General features: G+C 26.4%; 1 protein-coding gene across 1 annotated transcript; it reads right to left on the bottom strand.

Moving 5' to 3' along the window:
* Positions 1–1,619: 1,619 nt before the first annotated feature.
* On the bottom strand, positions 1,620–8,614 carry LOC107626305 (salicylic acid-binding protein 2). The gene is made up of 3 exons (XM_016329160.3): positions 7,830–8,614; positions 4,101–4,226; positions 1,620–2,191 (listed from the first exon to the last, which is right to left on the bottom strand). The coding sequence occupies exons 1-3, from the start codon at positions 8,211–8,213 to the stop codon at positions 1,910–1,912; spliced, it is 792 nt and encodes a 263-aa protein (XP_016184646.1). The 5' UTR covers positions 8,214–8,614; the 3' UTR covers positions 1,620–1,909.
* Positions 8,615–13,413: the final 4,799 nt, after the last annotated feature.

Genomic DNA, 13,413 nt, shown 5'->3' on the forward strand with positions numbered 1-13,413 from the left:
AATAACGGCCCAAAAAAGGCCACACAAAACAAGCATGAGCTGACGGTCTTCCAACTCGCGGAAAGCCATACTGACCAACATCCTACCAATTGGTGCATGATGACGTCACGCCTTTTTCAGGCCCCTCACAGTCTCCCGAACTACAGAGAATCGGACTCTCCAATGACTTAGCATTGAGACCAAGAAAGCATACTCTCATGCTCCGGAGGCAACTGTTCCAGACCCGATCTCCGGGCCCTTCTTCGGAACGGTCATCAAACCCGGCATGTGATGAGACGCCCAAACAACGCGCTCCTGGCCTGACCATGAAATGGCTAGGAACTCCCCAAATCCTCGACCTCGATTGGAAAAACCAAACAACGATCTCCTTGCCAAACCACAATGGCGAGGAAAATGTTTCTCCAGCGATGAGACCGAGCATCCTCACTCTCTCGCTCCGGGGGCAACTGTTACGGATCCGGCCCACGGATCCTACACCCAGAACGGTCTCCGAACCCGGTTACCAGGGTCCGACCCCCTTCGCCCTTCCAGAAGGCCCGGAACCAGCCCACTAGAGCTCCTAACCAACTTTCGAATTCAAACGTCTCCCTTATCTTAGCCAAATAAGATAAGATAAGATGTTCACCATCACCTATAAATAGAGGACCCAGGTCCCTCCAGGTATTCATTCATTCCTCACACCTTCTACCTCTTAGATCCATTCTGACTTGAGCGTCGGAGTGTCTTTGCAGGTACCACCCCCCATTGCTCCAGGCAAGTGATCCGGCATCTGCCTCAACCCGCAAGTTCTCGATCCATCTCTCAACCCGTACCAGAGACATCTTGTACAATTATTAATCAGTTTAATAAAAATGTCCAATAATATTATAAGACACATCTAAACGTCTTTAAAAAAAAATATTTGTAGTGTCTATGTAGTAAAAACTATGTTGGTCTCATGACTCCAATGATGTAGGCAATGACTGAGCTTCAAAAGAATATTTGGGGGTTAATATATAGGACAAAAAATATTAAATAATATGTTGTATCTTTAATTAGAAAGTAAATATTTTGACTATAAAAAATGATCAAACCAACCACATATTAAAATTATTTTGGTGGTCTTTATTTAATCTTTTAAGGAGAGATCAACGTTCTTCAACTGTTACGGAAGAGCCTAATGCTACCAAAGAATTCGTGATTTCTTTGATTTCAGAGACATGATCTGAAGCTGATAACTATGCTTCTTGATGATCTTGATGACACTATATTTAGTAAATTGAGAAAAGCAATCTTAAATTTTGTTCCGAATTTCATGATTGAATGAGCTTCCTACCATCTTGTTTTTAAAGCCTATATCAATTGATGTCAAAAGCCATGATTGTAGATTAAAATCATCCTGCAACCATTGTTTATAACAAGTAGATTCCATGTCATTCTTTTGATTTTCTAGAGTAGCAAAACGTGGAGGAACACAATCTCTATAGAGGTGTTCTTCCAAATCTTTAAAAATATCAACCTTTAATTACCACATAATCACCTCTAATTAAAAATATTTTTTAGTTAGTCTGTGTTAAACCACCGAACAAATTTTGGGAAGGAATTAATTAAAATAACATAAGATGAGAAGACACCACATCTAACTCAAAATCTTAAAATAGTAATTTAATGGATTTCTCATATTATAAATTTATCACTCTTCCTTACTTTATTCAATATGGGACTAATTTTATACACCTCACACTTACAACATTAACCGTCTAAGAGATCAATATTGATACCATCACATGATACTTTACCAATAAACCATGTAATATCCTATTTTGGACACTTCACTATAATACCGTATAGCAATGTCCTAAAAATAAAACAGCAAGGAAAAAAGTTTTCAACACAAAATCTTAACAACCAAATTGAAAATTCTCTCAAATTATTTGTATTTAGCAGCAATCTGTTGGAGACAATCACTAAGTTCTTTGGGCTTGCAAAGCATAACCATATGATCTGCGCCGTTGATCTCCATGACGTCATTAATCCTAGCGTTTTGGATCATCCATCGCTGATATTCCAATGGAATCGCAAGGTCCTCAGTGCAAACAACAAAAGCATGAGGAACAGATCCATATCCCTCTTTAGAGAAGTTCTTTTCTTGTGATAAGTCTTCTATGAATAGGGACGATGGCCTTATCATACACTTTATCAATTCAAGATCCTGCAAAAATCCAATTATTATTAGGTGTTAGTTTGCTATGATGCTTAACAATTAATGATTAAATATAAAAAATATTAAACATAAATATTTAATTTAAAAATATAAAAAATAATAACTTTTAAATACTTAAAATTTATTATAAAAATAAGTTAGTAAAAATTAAATATCAAATAAAAATTGGCCTTACTATTATTACGATTTTGAAGTTTAGAATATTTCTAATATTTAATTTTAGTTCAATTTTATTTTGGCTTTTATAAAATATCACATAAATATTTATAGGATTATATATCATAAAAATTTATTTAAAATTTAATATAAAATCTGTCATTTTTTTTTACCGAAGATAGAGACTCGAATTCGCAATTTCTTGAGTGAATATAGAAAGACCATGTTATTTGAATTATAATTTTTTGGCTAAAATTTGTCATTTCAATACTTGATCTTAATTCAATTTAAATTTTATGTAGTTTTGGATTATTTGATGTAATGAATTGTATAATGACAATATTTGATTAGTCTTTTTTTAGAGTGATACCGTCTTTTTTTTTATTAATATCAATTTTATTTCAAATATTATATTTAATATAAATTTTAATTTTTAATCTGTAAATGTAAAAAATGATATCAAAGAATAATCTATTGGGATTGCTCTTGTAAAGGAGGAAATCTAGTCATTTGTCGACATTCGAGATATTATTGGTAAATCGAGACAAACTCATAAAAGGGTGGTTGTAATAAAGCAAGCAAGAGAGATCACAATTCCCTTTTATAGTTTTACTTTTATACCATAATGCGGTAAATAATGCCGTATAAACTTTTGTTTTTAGGTGTTGTTTGGACATTTATACAATTATTGCACTTACACACATATTTTATGGAAAAAACCAATATTGTTACGTATAAATAAAAATTAACTACTAAATCAATCATTTATAAAAAGTATATTATAAAATATATATTAAAAATAAATTAAATAACATATATATTTATACATAAATATATAATAATTAATTTAATAAATAAATTTTTAGTTTGTAAATAATATTTTTTAAGAGAAAATAATGTGATATAAAATATATGTAAAAATAATTTTTTATATATATATATATATAGAAAGAAAAAGATATTAGATGATTATCAAAATTTATTATTTTTAATCATTAATTTTAATTTTTTAAGCTAGTAATTATTTAACAACGTATTTTATCCTATACTTTTAAATATTAATGTCTAACTAATAATAAAAAATAATAAATGTTGATGATCCTATAACATTCTTGATAGATATATATTTTTTTTGGTTTCCCACGGTATCCCCCAACCCGGCAGGTCAAGGACTAATCCGTCGCGGTACTGAGCTCCATTTAAGGGTTTGCCGCTGGCCAATGGGTTGCTGCATGCACAAGGCGGGATTCGAACCCCCGACACTTGTATATAAAAGAACTTAAACTTATAACATTTGTTCGTCTTTTTGATATCTAAATGTTTATACCTAATGATAATTAATGTTTGCTTGATTATCCCTAAATTAGTGTGGCTCAATATTTCCACTCAAATTTTCCTATTTCCAAATCCACTCATATTTCCACTAATTATCGCTGAATTAGTTTAGGTTAAACAAACTTGCATTTAAGTATATACAACTAATAAATATCTCAAAACAAAATTGTTTATCCAGCAATGATATTTAATCAATTTTAATTAATTTTTTGAATTTATAATACTATGTATAGGATTTATATCATATATATAATATCTATAATTTATAATATTAAATATTTTATTTATTATAAAATTATTATAGTTACCCGTATAAATGCATGGTTAAAGATAAGATACTTTAATGACAAAAAATATATAAAATTTGGAGCGCACTAATAATTTTTTGTTGATTGGTGACATTTACCTCAGTGGAGGAGTGTTGGTAGACCTTGCTGGATAAGAAGTTGGGCCCAAACAACATTGACGTTTTATTTCCACACTCTGAGAATGCCGTGTCCAACCATTCAGACGGTGGTGTCCCCTCACAATACTGTTTGGAACAGAATTATTTTCAACGTGATCTGTACTTTAAAATAGATGTATAGGACCAGAAATTATATATATAAAAATAAAATATTATTTTGGTGAATGCTACAGTATTTAAGAGGTGGTGTTTATTTTTCTAAAAATATTAAAAATTAATATTTAATTTAAAAAAATATAAAAATAAATAATTTAAAAAAATTAAAACTTATTATAAAAAATAAATTAAACAAAAGTTAAGCAACAATTCATAAATACCATAAAATTAACCTATTATTTTAGTCTTTCTACTAAATTTTAATTTTGTCTTTAATTTGTTTAAGAAAAAGTATTCTAAATATATTATTTTATTTTAGTTTAAATTAAAATAATTTTTCTAAAAAATTTTTTATTATAATTTTCTTCTAAGTAATTATAATAATTTGAAAATAAAAAAATAATAAACAATATAAAAATATTTTTATAAAAATAATTTTAATTTTAATTAAAAAGTAAAATAAAATAAAATAAAATATTTAAAATAAAAATAAAATATTTAAACATTAAGAATAAAATTAAAATTCAATCCCATGACTAAGAATTAAAACATTACTTAAACAAAAATTGTATAGGACAAAATTGTGAAGAAATGTGCGTAAAATCAAATCATCACGTGTAAATTGTAATCTATATGATGTGATGCTTATACAGCCAAATAAGTTCGTAGTTTTCTTTTGATATTATTTAAGGTCTTTATTATAATTAAATCTACAATTAAATGTACAACCACAATAATGTTATGTAAACAATTTTTTAAATACAATTAATATATAACAGAGTATTAAGAGCTTTTTATAGTTAGTGTTAGTGACCAAACAATATATCGCTATAAGGTAAATATGGAAACCTTTTAAACATTAATTACATAATAATTATAAAAAAAATATTCATCCAACATTATTGTAAAAATTAAGGATCATGTTATATTAAGGTGGATACTATTAAAAAGATTTTATAATTATTTTTATGTGAAGATATTTTTTTTATTATTAGATGATAAATTATAAAATTTAATTTTAATGTTATAAAAATATTATTTTTTTTAAAGTGTGATTAAACAAATAAATTATACTTTTAACACAAAATTTTTTATAATTTTAACATTTTTATTTAAATAGATGCCTTACATTAAATGTCCAAATTGCCATGACAACCTTCCAAAATGGCTATATGATATATTTAACAACAAATAGAATTTGGTATTTAAAATTGAAATCATTTTAAAAATTTAAATATAAAAGTAAGACAACTAATAGAGATTACAAAAAAAAAAAAAAAAACACTGCACAATCAGATTCTGACATAATTTTACTGAAAAATGATAATATCACTCTTAAATTGATAATAATATTTTTTTCAATTATATTTTTCTTATCTTTTTTAAAATTATCCTCAATTCTTATTTGTTATATTAATATTTTTTAATTTTTTGTCATATTTATAAAGATTGTGGATAACTTTAAAAAAAATAAAAATATAATTAAAAAAAGTTGCGTTTAGTAGTATGCCTTGATACATGATAGTTCTATAGTTTCAGCTATCATGAATGATTTTGGTTCTTAAGAATTAGTTTTATTTTTCTGTTTCATTTTTTTTTATTCATAAAAAAATAAAGAAAAAAAGACAAATAGATCCTGATATTTTGTTTCGCGAACATTTTTGTCCTTAACCATTAGAAAATACTTTTAAGTCCCTGACCTTCACAAAACTCAGACGGATCAGTCCCTCGGTCAACGGAAAATGCTTGTCACGTGTACGCGACATACGCGTACGCGTCGCCAGTGGCGGAGCTTAGTTCAGACAAGGGGACCATGGCCCCCAAACTTTTTATAAAAAATTTAGTAGTACTTTTTCAAAAGATAAAAAATAGTTCAATTGACTTAAATACTTTACTATGACTTAAAGTATCTAATAAGTTCAATAAACAACACTCTCTCTATCTTTAAATTCAAATATAAAAAATTAGATATTTTTTATTTATTTAATTTAATATTATTTTATATTTTATTATTTTAATTTAATTTTTTATATGATAAAAAATAATAAAATATTCAATAAGTATTAATATTATTGTATTTGTATAAATTGATAAAAAAATTTAATAAATATTATAAATTTTAATATTTATCCTTCTAACTTCTTCTTTACATATTTTACAGGATATATATTCAAATTTTTATATAAAATAATAATAAAAAATCAAAGAATTGATACAACTTTTAAGAGGAATGCTAATATTTAAGAAGGAGAACATATAACTTTTATAATATCAACACTTGTAGATAGTTCTTCTACTTTAATGAATCACGAAGAAAGTGATATAACCTTCAAAAGTTCAAAAAGTTACATCTGAACCCAAACCAAAGAGATGAGATTAGACGAGCTTATCTTAAATGGGGTCCATATAAAAAATATTTTAACAATTATTTTCTATCTGCCCCCCCAAAATTTTGTTTCAAGTTCCGCCATTGCGCGTCGCCATGAATTTAACAATACCTCATTTTTTTCATGAATTCTCCAATTTGTATGTTTTTTTTTCATTTCTTTCAAGTCATTCTTACTTTCAAAACTTTAAATCACTCAAACAAACATATTAAGGCATCGAATGATAGAAAAGTAAATTAAATTTAGCAATTTAGGGTGTGTTTAGCTTAGCGTTTGAACTTTGAAGCATCAAACGTAGGTTTAGTTTTCTTTGTTTATATATATTTTTTACTTATTATTTTTTTGTATAGAATAATAATAGTAAAATTATAGCATACTAAAAAAGAATATTAAAAGTATTAAAAATATCTATATAAAAATATCATAAAAACTTTTGAATTTATTTCTATCATTGTCAAGATAAATATTTTTAGTACTCTCTTTTATAATTGTAATTTTCGTGTACTATATTTTAGTGTAATTTTTTTATAATATAAATTATGATCTCATTAAAAAAGATAAATTAAATAAAAAATTAATCATAGATAATAATATAATCATAAACGTTGAATTCTAAAATAATATTAAGAATAAGATTATTGAGAGTACTGCAATAAGAGTACTATGTAAAAGAATACTAAATTAACATTTTGACATATGCAAGGCTATGATGATGCAAAAAATAAAAAATAAAATGAAAAAAAAAACCTACAAAAAATGTTACTAACAGTTTCATCATTGTAACTTTCTTTAATGATGTAGAGGCTGTATCATTCTTATTTTTTTACTATTCGATATCTTGATATGTTTGTTTGAATGATTTAAAGTTTTGAAGGCAAGAATGACTTGAAAGTAATGAAAAAAAAAACATGCAAAGTGGAGAATTCATAAAGAAATGAGGTATTGTTAAATTCATGGCGACACGTACGCATGACCTACGCGTACACGTGAGAGGGAAGTTTTCCACACGACGCGTACGCGTGACAAGCATTTTTCATTGACCGAGCAATTGATCCGTCCGAGTTTTGTGAAGGTCAGAGACTTAAAATTATTTTTTAATGGTGATGAAAATATCTGCGAGATAAAAGGTTAGGGACCTATTTGTCCTTTTCTAAAAAATAAAGGTTAAAAGAAGTTTTACTTGTACCTTTTCCAAGACATAGGATGGTTTGTGTTGAGTGTCCGGCACAAAAGCTGTCAAGAAAACACCAACTGCGACCTTCGTGGGGAATTTTTCCATGGCAAGGGCAATATTGAGCCCTCCAAGACTATGTCCCACAAGAACCACCTTTTCATTTGGGGGAAGTGACTCCAAAACTTCCAACAAAGGCTCAGAGTACTGAGAAAAAGTATCAACATCTTCGATCTTCTTCAAGTTGGTTCCAGAGGCAGCAAGGTCAAGAACTGTGACCTTGTGGCCTGAAGATTCTAGAAGTGGCTTGATCTTGTACCAACACCAAGCACCATGGCAAGCCCCATGTACCAAAATAAAGTGCTTTATATAATCTGTGTAATTTGTGGTACCACCCATGTTTTGTGTTTGATGATTTGTTGATAATGTTATTCCAAATTGGTTGCAAACAAAATATATATAGAGAAGAGAGGCTAGCTGGTTTTCTTGACTTGGAGTTTAGGTGGTTGAGTTGGTTTTGGATAATAATTCACTTTCACATACATCCAAATTAGACAAGCGCAATTGGGAACAAGTTTGATTTAATGGGGTACATCATTTTGGTAGAGTAATTAATAAGTCTTGAATTGGACACAAATTAATTTTAATATTGTATATGAGAAAAGGTGAAGTGCTTATACGTTGGAGAAAGAGTGTGTATTTCATATTTTATAGAAGAAGTAAGAAATTGCTTGTCACTAGAAATTGGACGTCTGACTTACACATTGATTGGTTCAAAGGAATATGAGGAGAAAGAAAACAAAAAAAAATTGGATGAAAAATTAAATTTTTTATTGTATGAATATCCATAGAAAATTAAGAGAAAAAGAAAAAAGTGATCTGGAATCCATTTAAAACGTTTCTCTTCGACCGTGGGCTGAAAACTAATGGGAAAGGAGCTAATAAGAATAAAATTACAGATTTATCCTTTGTTTAACAAAGAAATAAAAATTTCCCATTTCATTCTCTTTCAAAAATCAAAAACAGTGTCTAGCCAATAATAGAGAAGGATATTTTAAAAAAAATATTAATTATTAATAAAGATAATATATTAAAATCTTGTTAACTTTTAACTTGGATGATTTTTTTGTTGAAAAAATTACTTAAATGTATTAATGTTATTTTATTCTAGTATAATTTTTTTTCATTCAAACAAAATTTTTTTTTCTATTTTTTTATTTATTTTCTCTTTATTTAAATAATACATAAAAAAATTCACTTTTTTTCTATTTTTTTTCTTTCATTTTCTTTTCACTCATCTTCCATTTTATATCTAAACAATATATTAGGGTGTCCACAAATTTCACCTTTCGATAGGTGTTTATTAATTTTTTATTCTTTTAAATCAGAAGTTTCATCTTTTGATTTGTGATTATCATTTTTCTTAAATTAAAAATATTACCTTCTGATTTGTGTTTTTTTTTTTTAATTAAAAATCTCATCTTTGATTTGTATTTTTTATTCTTTTAAATCAGAAATCTTATTTTTCATGTTTTCTCAAAAAATAAAAAAATTACCACATTAAAATTGATAGAAATTATTTTCTATATTAGTTTTGGTTTTGGTGATGTACAACTGAGTGACCTTGGCTCGTGTTAAACATGCGGGTGGTAGATTAATTTTCTCGCAGTTGATGAGAAATTGACACTGGCAACACACAAAGTGTGAGAAGGCAGAAGGTGACCCATGTCCCAGACCAGCTTGAGTTTTTATTTCTAAAAAGAGAAGAATTATTGCGTTGTAAAAATTTTTTCTTTAGAGAACGTTGTCTTAAGAGAATACAGATAGAGATTGTTTTTTTATTGAGTTCAAAATTTAAATACTTCAATCTTCATTTTCAATCCTCTTTGTTATGTTTCTGAATCAACAACACCTAAAGCACTCTATCTATGAACCTTGGTACTTCTGCTGCTTCACATTTTGTTCTTTTTCTGAATACCTTTTGGCGAATTGAGTATTGGTGTTGAATTGGGAGTGGATCTTGAGTTGAGTATAGGGCAAACGGTTTAAAAATGGGTTGGTGGAAGTAACTGTGATTCTGATGAAATTTCTAAGGACCTAATTACTCTTGAACTCAAGAAGCTTCTGCTTGATAAAAGAGACAGCAGGATCACATTTGATGACTTCCGTTATCACTCTAACTTTTTTATTTAAAAAAAAAATTTCTGGCTCAATGCGAGATGAGTTTTTAAAATTGATTTTTTTTAACATTACTTTTCACTATATGTGAGATACTTTTATAAAAATATTTAAAAAAATTGAATAAATTGACAAATAAATTCTTGAGGATTTACATTCTATATAAATTAGTCTTAAAAAAAATACTAATAAAATTTTTTAAGATAACAGTTGAGAACACACTATCTTTAAATTAGTCCTTATAATTAAAATAAAAAATTTAAATTTAAATTTATTTGTTCATATTTATTATTTTAAAAAATTTTATTGATAATTTTTTTATAAATTAATTTATTCAAAATATAAATTCTCAATAATTTATTTATTATTTTTTTTAAAAAAAATTTTATTACTCACAGCGAGAAGCACTGACGCACCACCCGATAGTCAGGTGCTCAACACCACTCATTCTCATCTTCAAGAATAACACACAAAAAAATTCCACATCCAAAATTTTTACCCTAAAATCGAACCTTCAATTTTTTTTTTTTTCAAAACATTATCTATATTTTGATAGAAAAATAAAAAAGTAATATACTTAAAAGTATCACCTTCTAATTAATCCCATATTCAAATTTTTTTCCTGAATTGGATACCAACTGTATTTTCTTTCTAACACGTGTGTTATTAGTAAGATTTGTTAAGAATATTATTATTAAAAATTATTTAAAATAAAATTTAAATTTTTTTAAACAAAAATATTTTATTTATATTAAAAATTAGTTACTAAATAAATTATAATATATTTATATATTTACATATATTAATTTATATTTTTTAACTAAATAATAAAGTATTAGAATATTTAAATATTTTTTAATAATTTTTTGTGACAAATCTTTTTTAATAATTAAATAAATAAATTTATTTATATTATTATAATAAATTTTTTATGAAATAAATACATACTTTTTTATAAAGTGATTATTTAATAACGTATTTTAATATTTAATTGATCAATGAATAGAATAAATTAAAAACATTAAAATACAAGGATATAGATGAGCTTTTCTTTTGTTTTTTATAAACTGGTTAGCATGAGCGATGTCACTCAACCCATCTCAGTTGGCCCCCCAGCACTGTTTAGAAACGAAAATATCAAGGACTTTTTTTACCTAAATAAATAAACTAAAACGTGAAAACTAAAAAGTTATCCAGTAATCTAGATTATTCGACACAGGATTTATATATAAACAATTGAAAAATACAAAAAAAATTAATTTTTAGTTAGCTAACTTTAGAATTTTGATTTATAATTTAAAATATAAAATTTAAAATGTATAATTTAGAATTAAAAAAATTTTGGACTAATAATTTTTAATTTTTTTGTCATTATTTGACTAACACAAATATTAAATTATTTTTAATAAATAAATTTTATTAATTTATATATGCAAATTCTAAAAAATATGAGTACAAATTATATTGATTCATATGTACAAATTTTTATAAATATAAATGTAAACTATATATATATTTTTTTATGTGTAAAATCTTGTAAATATAGGTATAACGGTAAATTATTATTAATAAAAAATAATAATATTTGTTAGTCATATAAAATTATTTTTTAAAATTTAAAATAATTAAAATAATTTTAAAAAGTTAACTAATATTAACAAAAAAATATTAATTACTTAACATTATTCATAAATAATTTAGGAGTTAATTTTTTTCGATTAATATTTATTAGTCAATTTCCTTTTTTCTCTTCTCTTCATTGTTAGTTTAAAGAGGTTACATATGAATATTTTTTGACTAATTATTGATTTAAAATAAATTAATTTTTTAAACAAGAAGCATATGTGAAGCTAAGGAATTATAATTTAAATAACATAATTTAAATAACATAATCTCTTATACTTATCTATAAATTGCGGATTGAGTCTCACTCTTATTTTAAAAAAGAAAAATCACGTGAGTAAATTGCTACAGTTTATTTGTTTGTACGCAGCAGCAATCTTTTGTTAACAATCGGAGTTCTCAGGGCTTGCACAGTTCTCCGCCATGTGTAAAACAACAAAATAATTATGATGAATATACAGATTCACATCCTTCTTTGGCTAAGTTCTTTTGTCGTGATAATAAGACTTTTATGGACAATGATGACGACGGACTCTGCAAAAATCCAATCATTATAATTGATTATTATTACTTGACTTTTGAAGCATGATGGAGATCCCATTCATTTGTGATATATATTACTGGCAAAAGATTGAAAAAATTGACGTAAGGATTCGGCTATTGAAAGCAGGTTACAAGAACCGAATCTGTCACTGATCGGTTCAATAATTTATTAGTTCAACTGGAATCAAATTATGATTAAATTATTTTAATTAAATATATAATAAAATTATTAAAATTCAATATACATGTAAATATTATAGAAACTAAAGCATAGTTAAATTATTTTAATTAAATATAGAAAAAAATTATTAAAATTAAATATACATGTAAATATTTAAAAACTAAAGCAATGATTTAGTATAAATATTTGTACATTTTAGTGTAAGAGAAAAATACAAATTATAATTAAATGAATTTTTTTTATTTTTAAATTTTCTTTCACTCTCTATAACTTCTTTTATTTTAGGTTCAGTTTAGTCCGTTTGATCTAATTTTAAATCAAATTCTTTAAAATTAGTGTCAAAATTCTTGTTTTAATTAACTCTATCTTATTAAATTATAAAATTTATATTTCTAATTTTTTTATTAAAAATTAATTTATTGATTAATTATACGCTAATTTTATAGGGTTTACATCTGATTGTTTTCAGTGGCTAAGAGAAATGAGGGGGGTTGAATCTTAGCCCATTTTTCGCTTATTAAAACTTGCTGGTCTTTGAAACAACTTCTGGAGACTTTTTGATTTTTGTCTTGTACCCAGCCACGAGACTTTTTCTTTTTATCTCGTAACCCGGCACGAGATATTTTTCAGTTTTATCTCCTATGCAGTAGAAACAGAAATGGAGTAGAAGAGAGAGAGAGAGAGAATCACACCACGGAATATCCTGGTTCAGCTGCCAAGTGCAATGCAGCCTACATCCAGTCTCCATCAAAACAATGATGGAATTTCACTATAATCTTCATGATTACATACACCAATTCTCCCTAGGAACTACCCTTCCTATCCGGGACAAGTCCAGAATCTAAACCCCAATCCTGAACTTGACTTGGTCACTGCCAAGCTTTCAACTGCTAAGTGCTAACCCAACTTGCAAGAAAATTTGCACATAATCATGAAATACAACACAGATGTACAAAGGACCTCTAGGACATCTATGACTTTTTCTTTTAATTTTGTATACTTTGCCTTTTTTCGCTCTATGGCTTTTTCTTACAAACCTCACTATTTGCCTTTTTCCATGAGACTCAAGACAGA

This window comes from Arachis ipaensis, chromosome B1, assembly GCF_059453495.1.
Source record: "Arachis ipaensis isolate K30076 ecotype BB chromosome B1, ASM5945349v1, whole genome shotgun sequence".
NCBI classification, from domain to species: domain Eukaryota; kingdom Viridiplantae; phylum Streptophyta; class Magnoliopsida; order Fabales; family Fabaceae; genus Arachis; species Arachis ipaensis.